This window comes from Vulpes lagopus, chromosome 2 (assembly GCF_018345385.1).
Source record: "Vulpes lagopus strain Blue_001 chromosome 2, ASM1834538v1, whole genome shotgun sequence".
In the NCBI taxonomy this organism is placed as follows: Eukaryota; Metazoa; Chordata; class Mammalia; order Carnivora; family Canidae; genus Vulpes; species Vulpes lagopus.
In genome coordinates, this window is record NC_054825.1 from 58,682,242 (window position 1) to 58,705,996 (window position 23,755).

Below are 23,755 nucleotides of genomic sequence, written 5' to 3' on the forward strand. Positions count from 1 at the left end.
ACACTTGGATGAGATAAAAATTATGAAGGTGTCTCTTGAGTGATTGGCCTTTGGTAACGTTAGCGTACAAGCTTGGTGGGATACAGGGCAGTCCAAGTAGCTTGAAGGGACCTCTGTGGTGCGGTTGGCCCTAGCCAAGGGTATGTGTAGAAGGCATAGCTCTCATGTTTGCCAAGCATCTCTAGTCAGTCTCACGGTGTCCAGAATCATCTTCCAATAACCAGATGACTCAAGCTCAGGGACCTTTATCTCTTTTACCCAGATTCTTTGGGGAAGAGTTCAAGCACCCAAAATGTCCTTGATATCTTTATTTCCTACTTAGAGGAGCTGTAGGGATAGAAGACTCTTCAGTCCATTCTTTGTGCCAACTGTTCGCTGAGCGTCAGATCTATGGACAGTTCATCCAAGGAAGTGTTCATTCCTCATAGTTCAGTTTCTCTTGGGACACAACTATGGAGTCAGGTTCAATTCCTTACAAGGTCAGCTTTGTCAGATTTCGCCTACATTTGTTTTCTCTTTCATTTCTTCAGCAACTTTCAAAGTGATGCAAGTGATACAACTAAATTCTTCAGCTCTTAGAATATACAGGGGTGGGAGGGGGACATGCTTCACCTGAACTGCTTCAGTTCCCACGTGTGCTGTCACAGGGAATGCCTGTGGTGTTCTTCAGTTCAGATTCCCATCTTTTTCTCAGCCCATTTGCTCCCCTTCTTGCCATTATACTCTGGTTCTGTCGTCTGTGATTATCCATCCGGAGCCGGCGCCATAGCCAAGTTACAGTTTAGTTGGGAAGAATTTCCATGTAAATGAAACCATCTCCTCTTGATCAGGATTATTGCTCCTTTTGAAAAATCTTCCAAGAATAGCCTGATACCACATTTGTATCTCACACACATACAGAAAAGTGAAGCAGTAAAAGATACTGATATTAAAATTTAAAAAAATTCTCCAGAGATTGTAAATTGAAAAGGGTAGTGACTTATACTTTTATAAAGAACAAAGCTAAATAGTTGATTTGATTTTTTAAAAATATTTTAATTATTCATGAGAGACACAGAGAGAGAGGCAGAGACATAGAGAGAGAAGCAGGCTCCTTGTGAGGATCCCAATGTGGGACTCGATCCCAGGACCCCAGGATCATGCCCTGAGCCGAAGGCAGGAACTCAACCACTGAGCCACCCAGGCATCCTTTGATTTGATTTTTAAAGTATTACTCAGACTTCTTATTGTAATTCTATGGACAGTTTCCACATTTGGGTTTTTTGTTTTAATGGAGATATGGGCTAAAATAATTCCCTCCCAACAGTTGTTCCCTAATTTCTTCCATTTAAAGCAATGCCATAAAACAAAATACGCACAAATTAGGAAAAAAACTCATATATACATATTACAAAGACCTGATTTCCTTAATATATATACGTAGAGTTCCTCAAATGACTAGAAAGTTGAATAACCCTATAGAAAAAAGACAAAAGAGGGATCCCTGGGTGGCGCAGCGGTTTGGCGCCTGCCTTTGGCCCAGGGCGCGATCCTGGAGACCCGGGATCGAATCCCACATCAGGCTCCCGGTGCATGGAGCCTGCTTCTCCCTCCGCCTGTGTCTCTGCCTCTCTCTCTCTCTCTGTGACTATCATAAATAAATAAAAAATTAAAAAAAAAAATTTAAAAAAAAAATAAAAAAAAAAAAAAAAAAGAAAAAAGACAAAAGATACAAATCTGAAGAAAATAATTGCAAATGGCCAGCAAACATGAGAAGATACTCATGCCATGTATCTCTCATGAAACTCAAATCAAAACAAGGTGTCATTTTCTACCTGTCACGTTTACTGAAATTAAAATGTTTGAAAAGCCCCAGTGTTGGGACGCCTGGGTGGCTCAGTGGTTGAGCATCTGCCTTTGGCTCAGGTTGTGATCCCAGGGTCCTTGGATCGAGTCCCGCACCAGACTCCCCACAGGAAGACTGCTTCTCTTTCTGCCTGTGTCTCTGCTTCTCTCTCTCTCTGTGTCTCTCATGAATAAATAAAATCTTTAAAAAAGAAAAGAAAAACCCCAGTGTCAAAGGATAGGAAAAAATACTTTGTTGTTGGAATTATAAATTGTGTAACTTCTCTGATGGATAATTTGGCAGTAGTTATCAAAATGTGAAATGCACGTACATATACACTTTGACCATGAAATTCCCCAGATATGCAAAGATAATGTAAAATGATCATGTTTAAAACATTATTTATAATAGCCTAAACTGAAAGCAATCTCTCTGTCCCTCAGGACAGTTTATAGTAGTACAAGTATTTATTGAGCCAGTAGAATAGCATTCAGCAATTTAAAAAATGTGTAAGCCATATATGAAAAAAAGGTGAGAAAAATATAGAAGACTGTGAATAATATGATCACATTTATATTTTTTAAAGCCTGAGGGAGAAATAAAAGTATGCTACATATACTTGTATGTGAAGGGGAAAATAAAGGTTCTTTGAAAAGATGCACTGCAACAGATATTCCGAATTCTGTGAATTCTGGGAAGAATTCCAGGAGAGAGAGAGAGAGAGAGAGAGAGAGAGACCTTTCATTATTTTAAAATGCCTAGTATTGAATTTAATTAAAACAGTTCTGTGTGATAAATAGGAGTGGTTTAGTCGTGTTGAGAGACAAGGATAAACAATCACTTCCTTTCTCTTCCCCCAACCGACACACTCCTTCTGTCCCTACTTCATCCTCATCTTTAATATTAATGTTCTTCAGGAGAATTAACTGAAGGTCTTCACTTTCCCTGCAGGACAGCTTTTGAGACAGAAAACAAATATGAGTGAAGTGGTTGGAGGTTGAGGGAAAAACAAACACTTTGTCCAGTACTGACATTGTAGTGTCTTATGCTAAATTCAGCTAAGATGTGATATATATATATCCATCATGTGTATGAATGAAATATTATCCAGCCATCAAAAAGAATAAAATCTTGCCATGTGCAACTATGTGGATGGAGCTAGAGTATATTATGCTAAGTGAAATAAGAAATAATATGCTAGAGTATATTAAGCTCAGAGAAAGACAAATACCATATGATCTCACTCACATGTCGAATTTGAGAAAGAAAACATGAACCTATGGGAAGGAGGAAAAGAAAGAGAGGGAAACGAGCCATAAGTGACTCTTAATGACAGAGAACAAACTCAGGGTGGATGGAGGAAGGTAGGTGGGGAATGAGTATTGAAGAGGACACTTGTGGGGATGAGCGCTGGGTGTTGTATGGAAGTGATGAATCATTGAATTCTACTCCAGAAACCAGAATTGCACTATATGTTCACTAACAAAATTTAAATAAATGAAAAAATAATAGTGTTTGACACAGAATCTATTAGGCATCATTGATGGCTGTACAAGTTGATACAACATCTAGGGAGGTCAAGTCAAAAGATTTATTACTGTTTAATATGAACATATGCTTGCTTTCAGCAATTCCACCTCAAGGAATTGATCAAACACATGTGTACATGTACATAAAGATGAAATAGTTCATTGCAGCATTGTTCATACTAGCAAAAGACTGGAAATAATCTAAATATTCATTAACAATAGACTGTTTCAATAAATAATACATATATAAACAAATTTAAAAATAAAATAATTCACATAAACATAATGGCATTTCCCTAAAGAAAAATTTGGTTTGGATTTCCTGGGTAATTATTCCAATTGCTCCTCTAGTGAAAGTAAGGTTATTAAATCGTCCTCATTTCCATGACTAATTTGAGGGTGGAGTCTTTGGGTTTTTGAAAGAATCTTTTTTGAGATAGACTTTTGCCTTCTTGAAAAAGGCCTGGACATATCTGTGTTCCCTCCAGTGCCCAGAAAGTGTGTTCTGAAGCCTGGATTCAATTATTAAAAAAATCTTTCTTCTTTTACTACTCACCTTTTCTAGTTGACTCCCATTTAAAATTTACCCAGTAGCATTTTACTTAGATTTTTTTTTATTACTTCAGAAAGTTATTTAAAATGTTGAGGTACCTTTTATTTATTTTTTTAAAATTTTTTTGAGGTACCTTTTAAATAACTGTTTCACCTTTAAGTATCCTTTTAATACTTGACATAAAATTTAGTATTTACCATGTTCTGGTTCCCGGCCCCTCTACTCCCATCACCTATCCCCTGCCCCCACGTCCCTGGAAGACTGCTTCTAGTGTCATCAACTTGTCCTTCATTTCACCTTTGAGGCACCTTCATCAGTAGTCTGGGTGTCCAGAAGCCATAGCTGGAAACACCCTGTGCCACGTGATAAGCTCTTCTATGACTTTCCTTCACGGTTGAGTAGGATGTTTTCTCAACTTTATTTATGATTTTTTTCATCACCACCCAAATTCTCCCTCTACATATTTTTCTTCTAACCCAACTTCTCTGGTAGTGACCATGTTCCTTTCTTTCAGATGGAGATTATTTTACCTTTACCAGACATGAACCCATTGGAGTGTGTGGACAGATCATTCCGGTGAGTGAATCTCCTCACGCCTCCTATTTATTTTCATTTGAACCAATTCTCTTAAAGACACATAAAACATGGACCTCGGCGAGGTATGCTTTCCATTACTGGGGGAAAAAACTGAGCTCATGTTGTTGACATATCTTTAACAGCCTCCCCGCAAATGCTTATTTGAACAGGTTAATAGGTTTTCGGCTCCGTTACCAGGAGTTGAGTTCTCAAGCCATGGAATTCTCATGATTAAAATAAGCAAAGCAAAGCCCAGTGTATTAATAACCTGCCCTTGGTTATGGATGTTCATTCTGCTTATGGAAAATTAATGCTTTGTTATATTTGCTTGTTTATTTTTTAGGACTATGACTCACCATCTTTCCAGGCATATTGTTTTATATGGTCTTTTAATCCCATTCTTTCCCACTGTTTCTTTTCACAAGAATCTAGATAGAAGACTCTACAGAAGACACAGCAGTACAATTAACGTCACGGTCATAATTGAAACCATGCCGGGCTGTTGTATGTCTTGTAAAGGGAAATAGATGTAGTGCTTAGTGTTTGGATTGGAACATTAAACATTGTCTTTTTTTTCCCCTCTCTCTCATACACAGCCTTGGCACTGTATAAAACATCATCGAATCTTCCAACAGTACTAGCTAATCATTCTGGCAAGGATTTCAGGGGAGGCTCAAATTAAACGCTTACAGTAGAGACAAGAAGTCTTCTCTTTCCAAAATATAGAAGAAAGTGATCTTTGGCCTGGCGGGGGGGGCGGGGGGCAAAGATTTTTGAGAGCTTTTAGTTTTTTTTTTTTTTTTAAGAGTTCCACAAGCTGCAGGTTTCTGTGAATTTGATTAGAAAATGAAACAGAAAATGAGAGGTTGGTTTAAGGTCTGCGGCTCCTAAACCACCCAGGGAAATCCCACGTGGATCAGGACAGGGGTGAGGTCTGTCACCTTAATTGCGGGCACTCAAACCTGCTCTTCTCGCCCTTCTCCAGGCTCTCGGAGCTTCAGCTTTCTCTGACAGGACAAGAGCCGCTTGTCAGCCAGCTCCAGCTCAATTACCGCACTCCAAGATTTATATACTGTAGATGGAATTAAAACATCACTGTGGACTCCCAAGTTTATAAACAACTAAGGGGAAAAGAAATTGGGTGTTTGGTGAAGGCAAGACACTTGTATATTTTTGCAAGCTTGCCAGGGCCAGTGAGAATCTTTCAAGGGTGGCAGCTGAGATGCTTCAGGCAGAAACACATTGTGGTCAAGGGCTGAAGCCAGGGGACCAGGATTTCTGTTTTCTTTCTTAATGAAATTATCAATGACACCTGATAGTACTGAGGTTCATCCCTGATCTTATGACAATACAAGCTTAATATCCTTCTTAAAAAAGCAGTTTAAACTGTTTGAGGTCTCCAATTCAGATACTCACATGTAGTTCTCCGCCTCCCATTAGTTTATTTTGCAAGGGAAAGAAGACAAATGAGCATTTTTGCATACTCACCAGTCAATAGGGCTTCTTTTCTGTCCTTGCATGCTTTGTGACAATACCTGTATCTAAAGAAAAGGCACCACCTTGAAGTGCACAGTTGACTTAACAACCAGTTTTCTTTTCTAGCTCTTCCGCACCGAAGAGCCCTCCATCCAGTCTGAAATTCCTGATATAAAATCACAAATGCAAGAAAAAAGCTTTCATACACAAGAACTTACGGGAACCAGAGTCTCATTTTTAAAAAACCTATAAAACGATAACAGTGAAAAACCAAACAAAAACAAAGAAAAAACAAAGACTCCCTTTTCACCATGAGATTTCCTTTGGTGGGTCGTTGGGCTATAGTAATTTGCTGAACAGAGAGAAAAGGAGAGATTTTCAAGGTCACTCCTATTCTCTTCTTAATGAAGTCATTAAAATACCCAAACATCTATACTTTGTGGTGGGACAAGATTTATGTTGAGGACCAGTCTGAGAAATCCGAGCAGTCACAGCTTGAAAACGCAGTCGTAGAGGAATATTTTTTCATTTATCAACCTTGAGTTTTTTTTCCTTTCAGTGGAACTTCCCCCTGCTGATGTTTGCTTGGAAAATTGCTCCCGCTCTTTGCTGTGGCAATACAGTAGTTATTAAACCAGCAGAACAAACACCACTCAGCGCGCTCTACATGGGAGCCCTCATCAAAGAGGTAAGAGAAGCCGACTTTAGGAGTGGCTCCCACTCCCCTCGTAGTTGGGGCCTCTACTGGAGCATATCCGATTTAATGTGCTTCCTCAGCTCTCACAGGCCACATTTCCTCCGATTCTGTTTTGTTAGGCTGGCTTTCCGCCGGGAGTCATCAATATTTTGCCAGGATACGGGCCAACGGCTGGGGCAGCCATAGCTTCTCACATTGGCATCGACAAGATTGCGTTCACAGGGTCAACCGAGGTAGGTAGCTGAGAAGCCATGGGTTGAGGGACAGTCCTGCAAATGAGGAGAGGGTTTGAAAGAAGACGTTATGTGTTACCTATAGGTGGGACACCGAAAGGGCAAGGAGTGTCCAAGCCCTCAAAGGGTGGTGGGGGTACTTGCTGGAAGACCTGAGAGTGGCAAAGTAAAGCTGTGCGTTGACCTTCCAGTGGTGCGGCTCTTGGGGCCTTTTCTGTGATGCCATCTGTGTAAAACCTGTCCCAGAAAACACAAAAACACCCTGTTATATTTCAAAAGGAAAAGAACACTTCTCAGAGGCAAAAAGAAGCAAACAAACAAAATCTATCCCAGAAGCTGAGATTCTAAACACTTTTCTGAGTCAAGGACATTAATGGCAGAAGCAGGTTAAGAAACTGGAAGTCCAAACGAATCTCCAGTAGAGATTAAAATGGAAACACAGTGCTCTTTCTCTTCACTATTTCACCAAACCCTGTAGATGCAGTTGGCATCTATGCCCATGAGCCGTAAGGGATGGTGAAGAGCAGGAGTCAGCAAACATTTCCAGTAAAAGGCCGGATAGCAACTATTAGAGACCTTGCAGGTAATGTGGTTTCTGTTGGGACTACTCACTCTGCCCTCGTAAAGCTTGAAGCAGCAGTCATAGGTAATGGCCAAGCTGAGCATGACCTCAGGCCCAGAAAGCTGTATTTATAGATACTGAAATTTGAATATCATATAATTTTTACACATCCCAAAATAATAATCTTCTTTTGATTCTTCCCCGCCCGCCCCCAACCATTTAAAAAACACAAAAACTGTTTTTAGTTTGCAGGCCATGCTAAATGAGGCAGTAGGCTAAATTCGGCTCGTGGGCCATAGTTTGTGCTTAGAAAGATTTATTACAAAATGTTACTCTAAATGTCTTGGTTCAGGTAACAGAGATGATAAGAAAGAAAGTCTGATTGATTGTTTCAATAGAACTTCACAGATGACATCCCCATTCAACAAAAGATGCGTGCAGATCTGGAACAGTGCTGCCTAACAGAAATACAATGACAGTAACATTTGTAATTTAAAATTTGCTATTAGCCCCATGAAAAAAGTTTAAAACAAGTGAAATTAATTATAACAAAATATTTTATTTAATCCAGTATTTCCAAAATATTATCATTTCCACTTATGATCAATATAAAAAGTCACTGTCACAGTATTTTGCATTCTCTTTCTGGCATGTATTTTACATTTACAGCACATCTCAATGCACACTAGCCCCTTTGTGGGTGCTCTGTAGCCACATGTGGCTAGTGACTACCACACTGAACAGCACAGGCATAGGCGCTTGACTCTATCAGTGGATGCATTGAATGATACTTGGTTAAATTGACTCATGTTAAAAATTTTCCTGAGAGATTGGTTAATAAACCTGTTAATTTATAGTTAGAGATTCTTGAGTTTTAGGTTTATAAAGAGTTAACCTTGTTTCCAAACCTCATATTCTAGTTGTACTTGTTACAGTAGTTTGCAGTTTTAATGAAATATATAAACCAAAATTGTGGACGTGAAAGGAAATTAGAGTTCCTATTTAAACTAAGTCCAGTGCTTTGAAAAGCTTTGCTAAGGGCTAGATGCCTTAAAAACTGCAATCAACTAGGAGTGGGCAAGACAATTATAAAAAGTTGGGGGAAAATATAAAGCTAGATAGAATGTGCACCTGGCTTGCTTTGCAAATATTTTTAAGTCTTCCATCCACTTTAAAGAAACTGAAACCAGAAATCCTAAACAGTATTTTAGGGGTATAGTTTCATCAGAAAGGAAAGGTAAACCCATAATTAAAGAAAAGTCCTTGGTTCCATATCCAAAGACTAGAGAATGAATGTACATATTTTTTAAATTAAAATGAAATATCTAAAGACCTTTCCCTGCTTTAACCTTTTTAAAAATTAACCAGTCATAGGGCATCTGGGTGGTTCAGCCGGTGAAGCATCCGACTCTTGATTGTGGCTAAGATCATGATCTCAGGGTGGTGAGATCGAGCCCCATGTCTGGCTCCAAGCTGGACATGGAGTCTGTGTAAGATTTTCTCTCTCCCTCTCTTTCTGCCCCTCCTTGCATTTGCATGCTTGCATGCTCACGCAGACGTACTCTCTCTCTCTCAAAAATCAATCAGTTAATTAGTTAACCAGTCAGTGGTCCAGATTGAGTCAGTTTAGGGCTTTCTACTGTATAATATTTCTTTAATAATACGAGATCATAATATATAAAATGAGATATAGCAGCTTATATGCAGTAGTTACAGATCTCCTTCATTCATTTTAACAGCTGAGTGGCATACTCTTGCGTCAGTGTATCATCATAGTTCAATTAATCCTTACTAATATACACTTCAGGGTTTTAGGAGGCTTTTTTTCACTTTTTTTTTGCTATCACACAGATCACTGAAATGAAAATCTTTGGAGATCTAAGATAAATTTTGTTTACATACATTTTAGACATTCTGCTAGATACAGTTTAGAAATGGAATTGTAAAATAAAAGGATGTTTATGTTTTAATTTGCTTATTACCAAGAATGCATTAGAGTGATGGTTTCATTTATAAAATCTCATTATGTATTAAGTATGCTAATTTTGTGTTCCTTGTAGGATTTGCAAATACTCTCAGTTCTTTGCTTTTTAACTTTTCAAAACCAGAATTATTTGCCATGCACAAGTTTTAAATTTGTGTGTAGTCTTTTCTTTTATTCTTTTCATGGCTTCTGGGTTTCCTGTCATCCTTAAAGAAATCCTTTTAAGATGATACAGATGGTACTTAATATTTTCTTTCAGTATCTTTATAGTTTTGTTTTGTTTAATTCTTTAATCTGGTTGGAGTTTATTTGCTTGTGTAAAGAAAGGTGAGACCTAAATTTATTTTTTATTTTTATAAGTTTTCATTTAAATTCCAGTTAACATACACTGTAATACTTGCTTCAAGTTGTACAATGTAGTGATACAACACTTCCATACCATACCCAGTCCTCATCACAAGTGCACTCCTTAATCCCCATCACCTATCACCTATTCCACCCATCCCACCCCTACCCCTACCCCTACCCCTACCCCCACCCCAGTAACCATCAGTGTGTCATCTACAGTTAAGAGTTTGTTTCTTGGTTTGCCTCTCTCTCTCTCTCTGTCTCTTTTCCCTTTGCTCATTTGTTCTGTTTCTTAAATTCCACACATGAGTGAAATCATATGGTATTTGTCTTTGACTTACTTATTTCACTTAGCATTATACTCTCTAGATCTATCCACGTCATTATAAATGGCAAGATTTCATTCTTTTATGGCTGAGTAATATTCCGTTGTATATATACACCACATCTTTATCCATTCATCAATTGATGGATGTTAGGGCTGTTTCCATAGTTTGACTACTGTAGATAATGCTACTATAAACATCGGGGTGCATGTTTCCCTTCAAATCAGTATTTTTTTATTCTTTGGGTAAATACCTAGTAGTGAAAATCCTGGGTTGTAGGGTAGTTCTATTTTTAACCTTTTGAGGAACCTTCATACTGTTTTCCAGAGTGGCTGCACCAGTTTGCTTTCCCAACAGTGCAGAAATGTTCCCCTTTCTCTGCATCCTTCCCAACACCTGTTGTTTCCTGCGTTGTTGATTTTAGCCATTTAGACAGGTGTGAAGTGATATCTCGTTGTAGTTTGATTTGTATTTCCCTGCTGATCAGTGATTTTGACTAAGTTTATTTTTTATAACTGAGTATTCTGTTACTCCAACACCATTTATTATACAACCTATCCTTTTGCAGCTAATTTGAATACAACAGTAACATTATATGATAAATTTCTACATATACATGTTTCTGTTTTAGGACTCAAAATTTTATTTGTCTGTTCTTTCACTAGTACCAGATTGCTTTAATTACTAGGTTTTAAAAGATGTTGCAATAGGGGCTCCTGGGTGGTTCAGTTGGTTAAGTGTCCAGCTCTTGATTTTGGCTCAGGTCATGACCTCAGGGTCTTGGGATCCGGCCCCACCTTCAACTCTCTTTCCCCCCTGCCCCCCCAAATAAATCTTAAAAAAATATGTTGCTGTATAGCAGACAAGATACCCTCTTGTTTTTTCAAAACCTCTTAGCTATTCTTGCCCATTCTTTCAGATAAAATTTCAAATTGAATTTCTTTGCCTTCTCCCTAAAAACTCTCATTGGAATGTTGACTGGTGTTACCTATCTACTAAATTGAGGTTGCATGCTTTCTGTACAAGACTTACTTCTCTTCTAGGAGCACCATGCAAATCTTTTCATTTTACATGTCAGTCATGTAGATTTTTAAAGTCACAATATCATGTATTGGCAAGTAACATCGATGGATGACCCAATCTTTCAGGCTAGATAAGAAGTGGCATAGAGAGGGGCACCTCGGTGGCTCAGTTGGTTAAGCATCTGCCTTTGGCTCAGGTCATGATCCCAGGTTCCTGGGATCGAGCTCCCTGCTTCTCTCTCTTCCCCACTCTCCTCCCCTCCTCTTTCTCATATTCTCTCTCTCAAATAAATAAATGAAATCTTAAAAACAAAAAAGTAGCATAGTGAATCAGTAAGACCATAAGTACTTGTTTCCGGGATGCTTGGGTTCAAATCTCTGTCTTGCCATCTCTTGTCTTTAAGATTTTTTTCCAACTTTTTAAAAGACTTCATTGAAGTATAAAGCACATACAATAAAATGCCTAATACCAGATGTACACAAAATTATTCATATAATCATTGCCCAAATAAAGATACAGAACATTTCCATACCCTAAAAAGATGTTTCATGCCTCTTTATGGGTAGTATCCTTGGCCCCAAGCAACCACTGATCCTTTTTGTATTTTTGCCCATTCTAGAATTTTATATAAATAGAGTAATGCAATACGTACTCTCCTGTGTTTTTTTTTTATTGTCGTTTAATATTAAAGAATTACTGATGTGGTTGGATGTAAATCTCCCACCCTGGTTTTTGTTTTCTACTTGTCCCATCTGTTTTTTTGTTCCTCTTTTCCTCCTTTTTCTACCTTCTTTTGGGTGAAGTGAGTACTCCATTTTATCTTCTATTTTGGATTATTAGGTTTACTTCTTTCTAAAGTGTTTGCTTTTAGTAATTACAATATGCATGTTAATCATAGTCTATCATTAAATATGGTGATTACTTCATATATAATATAGTGGCTGTACAAGAGAATTTTTTTTATTATTATTATTTTATTTATTTATGATAGTCACAGAGAGAGAGAGAGAGAGAGAGAGAGAGAGAGGCAGAGACACAGGCAGAGGGAGAAGCAGGCTCCATGCACCGGGAGCCCGACGTGGGATTCGATCCCGGGTCTCCAGGATCGCGCCCTGGGCCAAAGGCAGGCGCCAAACCGCTGCGCCACCCAGGGATCCCTGTACAAGAGAATTCTATTTTTCATCCCATCCTTTATCCTGTTGCCCTGTAATTTACTACTATATTTGCTATGTACCCTTTTTGGCAAGTCAGCTATCTTTTAAGAAAATTGAAAGTGAGAAAACAAAATTATTTTACATTTACTCACAAACTTGCCATTTCTGTCCTTCTTCTTTTGTTGGTTGTAGACCCAGGTGTCTTTCCAAATACCAATTTCCCTGCATTACCATCTTTCTTTAACATTTAGAGTGCAGCTTGTTAGCAGCAACTTGTCTTGGTTTTTGTCTGAAAATGTATTTTGTTTTCTTTTTTTTTTTAATTTTTTTCTGAATATAGAATTCTGATTTGACAGTTTTTGTTTTATTTTGCTCTCAACACTTTATAAAAATAACCATTCTGTTTTCTGGCTTGTACTGTTTCTGATGAGAACTTAGCAGTCATTATCTTTGTTTTTACCACATGTAGTATTTTTTTCTCTGGATGCTTTTAAGATACTCTCTTTTCACTAGTTTTAAATAATTTGAGTTTTATATGCTTCGGTGTAGTTTCTTTGTTTTTTCCCTTTAATTGAGGTTCATTGAAAATTTTTGGATCTATGAGTTCATAGCTGGATCTGTAAATTTATTTTTTTTTATTTTTATTTATTTATGATAGTCACAGAGAGACAGAGAGAGAGAGAGGCAGAGACATAGGCAGAGGGAGAAGCAGGCTCCATGCACCGGGAGCCTGATGTGGGATTTGATCCCAGGTCTCCAGGATCGCGCCCTGGGCCAAAGGCAAGCGCCAAACCACTGCGCCACCCAGGGATCCCCTGGATCTGTAAATTTATAGTTTTCATCAAATTTGGAAAACTTTGAACACTATGTTTTCAAATGTATATATAGTTTTCAAATATATATGTATTTTTTCTATATATATATGTAGTTTGTTTTCATGTCTGTTAATTTTGGGAAGGATTGTTACCATATGGATTATGTTGTCTTTATTTAAAAAGTGCTGGGTTTGTTTGTGTTTGACAAATGGTTAAGTCACTTGTAGACAGCTTGACCCTTTTGACACTAAATTTTAAGCTTTGTCGGGACTAGTTTATTTTTTACTGAATATTACAATTACTGGGACACCTGGGAGGCTCAGCGGTTGAATGTCTGCCTTCGGGTTAGGGTGTGATTCCAGAGTTCTGGGATCAAGTCCCACATTGGGCTTTCTGCCTGCTTCTTCCTCTTCCTATGTCTCTGCCTTCTCTCTGTGTCTCTCATGAATAAATAAAATCTTTTCCAAAAATTAAAATAAAATTTACTAAGATAACTAAGTTCCTCCTGGAGCTTCTGCTGAGTGCTCCCAGTGTTTAACAAGGTCTTTACACTCTGTTTGGTCCAAACTCACATGTCACCCAGCCCTATAGGAGCTCCAGGAATTAATTAATTAATTAATTAATTAATTAATTTCTCTCACTTATATGATCACAGTCCCAAACTGCCTGCTGGCCAGTTTGAAGACAGCGGTTTTATATACTTTTTTAGTTGTTTATAGTGGGAAGACAAGTCCATTGCCATTAATCCATTATGAACAGAAGCAAAAGCTTCTGTGGCATCTTTTGATTAATTTTGATACTGTTCTTGGATTTCTTTCTTCATATTTTAGGGAGATCACTTATCCTCACAGTTTCTTCTTGTCTTCATTGCCTCAAATTGGATATATCATAATCAGTGAGGTTATAAACGTATTTACTTCTTGGCCACATATGCAGATTCTTGGGGTGGCATTCTCTTTGGAGCCTATCTTAGACATTCTCATCACTTCAGGTAGTATCTGATGTGTAGTTAACAGGCATCATAAATATCCACTAGCTCTGTAAAGGAGGAAGGACTGAATTTGACGGTGGAAAAAAGCTTAATCTCAGAGCTAAAGGGTAATGATTATGCTACGCTCACCGTAAGTGTAGCTCCCATCTGCCACCATAAAACACTATCACTATATCAGTAGTTCAAAATATTCAAGTTTAAATGAAAATCTACCTCATTCAAAGATAATATTTAAGAAAAAGACAATTCTACCTCTTAATTCCACAGTTGTTCATATTCACAGCTGGGAAAAGTGTAGGCCTATCTTCCTCTTCTCTTGGAGGAAAATGAAATGGTAGTGCTCTTGGGACCAAGGGACAAAAAGGCCTTGGAGGAAAGTAACCCCCACTTTTGGGGCCCTTGTGAGTGATGTGTTGCTGGACACTAGCAGATAATCAACAAGTACTGGGAACCATTCAATTCTTAGAATCATTTCCCAAGCCTGATATTAAGGACCAGCACTTTGAAAAGCTCGATAACGTGTTTTGCTGGGATGTGAAATGGAAGATGAGGTTTCAGTATTTGCCTCTCAAAAGCAAATGTAGTTTTCATTTTTCTGTCATTTCAGACAGCTCTACTTCTAACAGGCATTTAAACTTGAGTGCTGTAGATTTTGTACTACATCAGTGTGTATCCTTAACAGTCTCTTCTGGAAGTGAGAAGCCTCATAGGGGTGGGAGGAAAAAAAAAACAAACCTGGCCCTAAGAACCTAAATCCTGACACACGAGACATCTTGAGGGATTGGTGTGTTTAATTTTCTAGCACCCCAAACACTTGATAGAGTGAACCAACACTGGACAGCAGAAGTTCAGTGACGGCTGCAACAGAATCCTATTGTTCTAGTGGAAATATTTAATATTCAGAAGACACAGAAATGGGCCAAAGTTAGGTAGAAAATTAGGTTTTATCCTACACTTATTTTTCATAAATCAACTTTCTTTTCCTTGGATTATATCACCCTCCCCTATTTTCAGGCCGGGTTAATCTTCATCTGCAAAGCTATCCAGTGGCTTATCATAACCAAAGTTAGTCACTGAGCCAAACCTTTAGTAATCAATCCAATCAGTCTGATGATAACAAAGACCTGACCTCCTCATAGAATCTCACATAAGTTTGGGAATTTTAGAGCTTTAATGTCATTAAACTTAAGTTAATTTCTTTCAATCCTTTATTGAGAGCCTCTTAAAGGAAAATAAAGTTCCTTTTGCTAAATGAAAGCTTGAAAGAGCACTGCATCACAACACCACACTTTGCCTCTTTAAAAACAAAAACAAAAAACGGAGAGGGCTGGAAAAAAAAAAAAAAAAGAGGAAATCACGTTTTCAGTAAGAAATTCCAAGCACAGTTTTCAAGTCATACTAAAAGAAATCAAGTTTAAATAAGCTATATCAGATCCCTCTGAAAAAACTAGATATAATTTAAACCTCTAGAATGGTGGTGTGATTTGTTCACAGTACGTGTTATTATTTTATCCTTCCAGCCCTCAGATGCCTATCTGTAGATAAGGGATGAAGGTATCTAATTCTAATCCATGGATTTTGAAGCTATAATAAGCTAATGTAACATGTTTAAGACGAGGGCCTGGTTCTCTTAGTAAAGCAGCAGTGAATATTAGCTATCATTGTTTTCTATTAATTTTCAAATGAAATTTATAGAATAATTTATGCTTGAGGAAGTGGGGGAGAATAGAAAGGGGCTGGATTCAGCCAACCTGGGACCTGCTGTGTGACCTTTGGCAAATTATTTAGTCTTTCGGACTTCTCATTTCTTCATCTATTAAGAGAGGCTATGAATAACTCCTAATTCCTGCTGTCCTCTGGCAGTTTTACTTTCCGTTTGTTTGTCTTATGGCTTTTATAAATAGTTTACAAATATTTTTGTCTTCTAATAAATGTGGGGGTGTCTTTGTTTTTGCTGTTCTATTTTACTTTTTTGAAAGATCACCTAGGTACTCGCTTGGATTAATTGATTTTGAATCCTTTTTTCCTTTTAACTGGAATAGTGTACTTGATTTAGAGAGCCTGCTAGAAGAGGACACTTGGTACCTATTAAGGAACTTGTGTATGATTCCACTGTGGCCTAGAGCAGGGGCCACTCCCACAGCCTGTATTTGCCAGAACCAAATCCCAAACCAGGGAGAATTTCTTTGTGGCAAAGTGTAAAGTGGTTACCGTGTTTTCCAATAATTTTTCAGGGACTCTCTCACCTACAGGGACTGGAGGGGGGGGAGACTCGCAGAGGGCAGAGGGGCTTGTTTAAATGCAGATTCCTAGGCATCACCACCCAGGAGCCTCTAAGTCAAAACACTAGGAAATAAGGTCCAGGAATTCTCATTTGAATAAGCTTTTCTAGTGATTCTTATGTTCATTAACTTTCAGGAATCACTAGTTCATACATAATTGGACTAGTTGAATCATACCCCAGGACTTGTTCCTAGGCCCATTTAAGAAAACAACTACAAGTCTTGAGTTTGTTAACCTGTGCCAAAGAAAACATCTATGCGAATGGACAGCTGCCACTCACAACGTCCGCTCTGTCTGTAACTTCATCACAGGGATACTAGCTCTTCTCAGTGCCAGAAGGGGAAAAAAAATGAATTCAAAATCAATTTAGTACAACAAGGACTTCCCAAGCATTCCCTCTACCCTTCATAATTTCTCAAAAGAGAAACAGCAAAAAGGGCCTATGTTTTATTTAGAAGTTGACAGACTTTTCCAAAAGCTCACACATACTACAAACCTATGCAGTATTGGTAATCAGGGAAAACGCTGACTGAACACAGGGGAGCTCGTTGTCACGGGGGCAGACTTCTGCAGTGGTTATATTTCTCAGAAGGAGCTGTAACTCATGCAGTGCAACTGTAAAGTGCCAAGGCTCTTTCCTTATTTCCATAAGCTGCACCTCTTGAACAAGAACTGTAGCAACTCCTTTGCCACTTCTCAGTCTGTGTACAGCTAATGACGTATGTCTCCTTCCTGCTCCGCATGTACTGGAGCAGCCCCAGAGCCCCGAAGGGCCCAGACGGACTTGCCAGCCGCCACTGAGAGAGGACTTTGAGACTCTGAGTCCTTTTTCATCCAGTAGACATTTGGACTCCCCCTGTATGCCAGGCACTGCTAAATGCCCTTAATCACTTCTTGTTTTACAAATGACCTTGGGCCTTCCCTGGCTCACAGAACATAGAACGGACACTCTGGAAGGTCACCTGAGTTCTTCGTGAGCTTTCACCTCCCTCTCTTTGGTAGTTCCTTTGTGCTTCAGGCCTGTTTCTCAGAAGGTTCTCCAGGCTTAGCATAGCTCTAAGGCTGTGGCACCATTGTGTGCCCCCTGCAGAGGCCGTTCAAGGGAGCCCAGAGAATCAGCTGGTGAATTCATAGAAAATTTTACACTCCAGGCTTAGCTGCTCAGATTTTCTTCTCACAAGCCATCTTTGTTGCCTTAGCCCTTAACCTGCAAAAAAGCGTTATTCCTAAGGGAAGGTATAAGGTTCATTTCAGTCATAACTCTTGGTTTCTGAACTTGGGAATAAACCACCATTTCCCATTCCAACTCTTCCTTCCCAGAAGACCATCAGTAAAAAAGATTTTTCACCTATAGTAACTTAACAGGCTCATTTTAATTTTTAATTTGTCAATATGAGATAATATAGTGAGGGAGTCAACACAGTATGTCATTTAGGATATTTCCTTAAAGTAGTTCACTGTAGTTATTACCCTCTTTTTTGAGCTTTCGACTTCTGCTTCTCACTGCAGAGTGGATGTCCGAGCTCCTCCAGGTAACAGACAAGTCGGTTCCTGACCTGACCCTGCCTCTTCCCCTTTCTCCAGCCTTCCCAGACTGTTTGCACCACGGCATGGGCCATGCCTTTCGGTTGTGTACCCTCCTCTCCATTATATGCCCCTTGACCCCTAGCACAGTGGTTTTGTTATATCTTCTGTGCAGGTGAATGAGAACTGGTCTACTTCTGTAGTGAGTGTGGTGCTTCATTCTTACTGAGACTGATTATCTCAAATGTTGCCTCTTTCTAGTTCTAACCATAATTGCTTCTTTTCCCCTCTAATCTGTTCTTTCTTTTCAGCACCTTTGGCTTTCCTGTAAGTTTTTTTTCCCCATCACTTCTTTCTCCCTGTCAAGCTTAAATTATCTTAACATTTGACTTATACCTACCGCATTTGACTTTAATACTGGATGGTTTTAATTAAAACCATCCGGGGCACCACTGGGTGGCTCAGTGGTTGAGCGTCTGCCTTTGGCTCCAGACGTGATCCCAGGGTCCTGGGATTGAGTTCCACATCAGGCTCCCCACAAGGAGCCTGCTTCTCCCTCTGCCTGTGTCTCTGCCTCTCTCTCTGTGTCTCTCGTGAATTAAAAAACAAAAACAAAAAAACACAAAGCCACCAGGTCATATATAAATACTCAAGTAAATTCAATATAATTTCCCGATCAACAGACCACCAAATCCAAACAAACACATCTATTTGTTGTGTCTAATAAAGTAATGTGTATTCTATTGTTTAATGTATCTTTATTGACAGTTTTATTGGGGTGTAATTGATATACAGTATATTACACATAAATGTACAATTTGATACGTCTTAATGTATGTATTTACCCGTGGAACCCTCACCACCGTTCAGAGAGCGACACCTCCATCACCTTGGGAAGTTTTCTGCTGGCCCTTTGTGATCTCCTCTCTCCCTTCACCCCCCTTCCCATTCCTAGGCACTGATCTGCTTTTTGCGACTGCAGCTTGTTTGTGTTTTTTTAATTTCATATAACTAGAAGAAACATACTGTATGTACTCTTCTGTCTAACTGCTCTTACTTACACAGTAATGTTAAAATCCATCTTTGTTGTGTATTTTAGTAATTCATTCCTTCTTGTTGCTGAGTTTCATTGCTGAGTTGCATGAGTTCCAGTGAGTTCCATTTTATGGATATATCACAATTTGTTCATCCAGTCATCTGTTGGTGGACATTTATGTCGCTTCTAGTTTGGAACTACTGTCAGTAAAAGTTCCTATGAACATTTAATGTGCAAGTGTTTGTGCATCTGTGTGTGTGTGTGTGTGTGTGTGTGTGTATTTCTGTTAGTCTTGGGTTAAATACCTAGAAATGGAATCGCTGGATCGTAAGGTAGATTAAGAAACTGCCAAACTATTTTCCAAAGTAATCGTACCATCTTACATTCCTCCCAGCAATGTGTAAGATTTCCAACTTCCCTACCTCTTCTCCAGCATTTGGTATGGTTGGTCTTTTTAATTTTGGCCATTCTGATAAATGTATAGTGTTATCTCAACAGAGTGTTTTAAATATGTATATATAGACTGTGAGAGAGAGAGGTTGGGAACTTTTGACTATGCACCACATTCATTTAAAGTTTTTTAAAATTACAGAAGCCCATTTGAAAACATTTTGCTATAAATTTATTTAATAAATACATAATTAATGCCAAATTCCACCTGATTATACGTTAGCTTTCTGAGTTTATTTTCTGTGAAATGGGGAGTGACTCCTTAGTTTATGAAGTGGTTGTGAGCATTAAACTAGACAACATCTGCAGAAGATCCCATTACTGGCTTATAACCGATTCTTCTGGGCTATGAGTGAAATCACACATTGTACATATTAGTTATCCTTAACCATTTTTGAAATTAGGTAATAATCAGTCCAAACCTTATCATGAGACAGATCAACATAATGTACCTAATGTGGCATAATTGAAAGTCAGTTCTCATCATTTAAAAAAAAACGCTTATTAAAATAGTTTACAGGTGATTTTGGTATATCAGTTGGAGATCCTTTCCCCTTATTTCTAGAATCCTATCACTTATGCATTTATGTGCATGATATATAGGTAGTTGATTTTATGTGGTGTTTCCATTGCACATTTTTTACTTTTGGAAGCTGGCCCTCCTCACTGCAACGTTAGTTTCTGAAGCACAGGAGCTAAAATTCTGAGTGCATACATACTGACAGTTGTGGTCCTGGAAGAGAGTAAAGCACCTGCTTTGTAGATGGAGAACCTGCAAGACAGGCTGTCTCCCATACTTACTGTTTTTATGTTAGCCCCCATTCAAAGAATTTGGTTTATTTAAACTAAAACAAAAGCAATTCACCCTTTTCTCCCACTTCCCATCCCCTGCGTCTGGCAACCCACCAGTCTGAGCTCTGGATCTATGAACTTATTTTATATGTGTATAAATATATATACATACATATAATATTTCTCTCTCTAGACAAGTTTGCATGTAAATAAATGTATATATGTGTAATATATATGTGTATATTATACATATATGTATTATAGATACATGTATACATATATAAAATATATCTTAGATTCCACTATAAGAGAATTCATACAGTATTAGTCTTTCTCTGATTTATTTCACTTAACATAATGCCCTTGAGGTTCACCCATATTGTCACAGAGGGCAACAGTTTAATATTTTTATGACTGAATAATATTTTATTGTTTACATATATCACAATTTCTTTATCTAGTCACCCATTAATGGACATAGTTTCTTTTTTCCATATCTTGGCTATTGTAAATAATGCTGCAATGAACACGAGGGTTTAGATATCTTTTTGAATTTGTGTTTTTGTTTTCTTCAGATAAGTACCCAGAAGTTGGATTGATTGTTGGATCATATGATAGTTCTATCTTTAATATTTTTAGCAACATCCATACTATTTTTCATAATGGTTGCACTGTTCCCACCAAGAGTACCTAAGGGTTCCTTTCTCCATGTCCTTGCCAACACTTGCTGTTTCTAGTATTTTTGATTCTAGCCATTCTGAGAGGTGTGAGGTGATATCTCATTGTGGATTTGATTTGCATTTCCCTGCTGATGAGTGATGTTGAGCATCTTTCCATGTGTATGTTGGTCATCTGTATATTTTCTTTGATGAAGTATATTTTAATATTCCCCACTTCACTGTATTATTATTTTATTTGTTTTATTGTTGAATTTTAAAAATTCTTCATGTATTTTGGGTACAGGTTCATTGTACTTTGCAAGTATTTTCTCCTACTCTGTGGCTTATCTTTTCATTCTCTCAACAGTGTCTTCTGTAGAGCAGAAGTTCTTAATTTTCATGACATCCAGTTTATTGATTCATTAATTTTTCAATTTTGTGGATAGGCTTTTGGTGTCACACTTGAGGAATTTTCACCTGATTTAACATCACAAAGATCTTTTCTTATGTTTCTTCTAGAAATTTTACAGTTTCATATGTAACATTTAGGTCTGTGATCTCTTTTTAGTTAGTTTTTGTGAGGAACTAAGTTCTTTAAGAAAAAAAAAAGTTGATACTAAGAGTTCCAGCACCATTTCTTGAAAAGGCTTTTTTTTTCCTTATGGAATTGACTTTGTGCCTTTCCCATGCAGCAGTTGTCCATATTTGTAGGAGTCTTTTTTTTAGACTCTGTTCTCTTCCACTGATTCATGTGTGTGTCCATTTACCAATACCATACATTTTTTTATTACTGTACCTTTACATAACATGGGAAATTCTTTACCTTAACAGAAAGAACATTAAAAACTAAATATGTAATCTTCAAAGGTGCAGATCTTAAGTAGAGGGATCTAAGTAAGAAAGAGAGAAGGGAGAATTTGAGAAAGAGAATGAGGTGGAAGGTGGTCCTATGAAGAGTTTTGCTCTTAGAAATCCTCACAACAGTGAGCGAGCCTGTTGCAGTGTGCAGAGAGCAAATTTAAACCTACTTTTTCTGACACAGTCTGTATGTGATGTTTCTCTCTCTAGAAGGGCCTGCATTCACGTGGAGGGAACCCCTCTGATGGCCTTTAGAGTATCTCCTTGTTTCTTCCCTGGAACGATATCATTGACATTAGAAGACCCAAGGGAGAAGCATCTGTCTGGAATATGAAAGCCAGCTTATAATTATTCATGTTCATGGTGGTGGGTAGAGAATTTTCACAGGCAAATCCAGTGATCACATAATCCCCAAAGGCCTTTCCACCCTGTTCTCATTGGTCTTTTACTTCTTTATCCATCTGTTCTCTTAACTTTATAGGCTGCTTGGGAAGTTGCATAGACTCTTCCAGAGGGAACATGTCACTTAGATGTGGATTTGAGCATGGCTTCAGGTCTGATGACCCTAGGCAGAGGAGACTTACTGCTACATCACAGAATGTCTGCAACAGTGACAAGAAGCTTGTTTGAGGTGGCTCCTTTCCATTTCACTGGAGCAAAAGGCCTTTGAAAAACAAACAGAGTTACTCAGATTAAAGATAGGATTAATTTCTCCTTATACAGCTAAATACATAAGCAATGCATGTAAATATTTAATAAGTGAATATAAAAGGGCCTTATAAACACAGAGTCAATAAACAACCTCAGCCCAGTACAGGAAAGCAGTTTGCACTTTGCTTGGTGTGGTGTTTTCTTTATTCAGTTAGATTAACAAACCGTGATTTCATCATCAGTCAACAAGATAGTAGAGAGACCATCAAAGCAAACTACAGGAGAGTCCAGATCGATCCGTGCCAAACAAATGTTTGTAGCTAACAGCTGTATTAGCACTGACTCTAATTGACGCAGCCGGGGTTCTCCTCTCACTTCCTAAGTGAGAGGGACGTCCTGTTGCATGGTCCGGACCCCCTCACTGCTGCTGGAGGCCATTCTCTCCTCTTGTAGAGTCACCACCTCTTTATAGGTGGGGGAGGCAGCCTACTAGTGTTGTAGCTATTTTTTGTTTTTAAAGGCTAGTGGGCCTCTCCCTCAGGGTGTCAGTCCACAAGTAAACCATCCAGCACTTGAATAAAAAATACCAGTTTGATGTGTCAAAGCTTTTGGATATACAGGTCTTAAATTCTTTTTTTCCCCCTTTCTTAACACTTAAATCAAAACTGGAGTACTGAAGAACAAGAAGAGGTCTGCTGTGGCCTCTGCCTGCTAGCGGAGATTGTTGATTTGTTCTGCAGCAGGTCTCTCTCTGTGAAGCTCTGGATGATAATGAACAGGTCCTAAGATGCCCAACCCTTGAGTTAGTTCATCTGGCTGGTGGGAAATGTAGTACCATTGAGTTGTGTACTCTAGGAGTCTTCCTATCAAAGCAAACCAAAACATCAAACTCTTTTGCCTTTTTTATTTATCTGAAATATGAAAGGGAGGGTCCTATGTAGTTAACAAAAGAATGCTTAAGTGTACCAGCTAGCCAATCTACAATATCTGTTAGCTGCAGATAGTGTGTTTTGCTGTTGGGATTCTTGTCCTAGCAGAGGAGACCTAATCCCCAGGAGGGCATCTGGTGAAGAGAAACTGTAGTGGAGCAGAAGAACTGGAGGCTGGGGATAGACATTTGGAGTCCCATCCTGGCTCTGCCTCTCGGTGGGTGCCTATCAGCAAGTCATTTCTTGATCTCTCAGAGTCACATTTTTTTCTTTACTATAAAATGGGGGGTGATTTCACCTCACTGAAACAGCATGAAGATTAAATGAAGTCCTGTTTATGAGAGCAAGCAGCACAGAATGCGAGCTCAGCAGACAGTAATGTGGCGCAGCTAGGAAGGAGAAGCAGTGATGCAAGGTGAGAGACAAGTGTGGGAGAAATGCCCTTAAAAGTTCTTTGATCTCCTGGTTCTTAATCCTGGCG

The 23,755-nt window shown here is 38.5% G+C and overlaps 1 protein-coding gene across 1 annotated transcript in view; it reads left to right on the forward strand.

Annotated features, from left to right (window-relative positions):
* ALDH1A2 (aldehyde dehydrogenase 1 family member A2) overlaps nucleotides 1-23,755 on the forward strand; it is a 96,293-nt gene that overhangs the window by 51,272 nt on the left and 21,266 nt on the right. Inside the window, exons 5-7 of the mRNA XM_041746174.1 lie at nucleotides 4,422-4,483; nucleotides 6,519-6,647; nucleotides 6,776-6,889. Of these exons, the coding sequence (XP_041602108.1) occupies nucleotides 4,422-4,483; nucleotides 6,519-6,647; nucleotides 6,776-6,889 (305 nt within the window). The remainder of the gene's footprint in view (nucleotides 1-4,421; nucleotides 4,484-6,518; nucleotides 6,648-6,775; nucleotides 6,890-23,755) is intronic.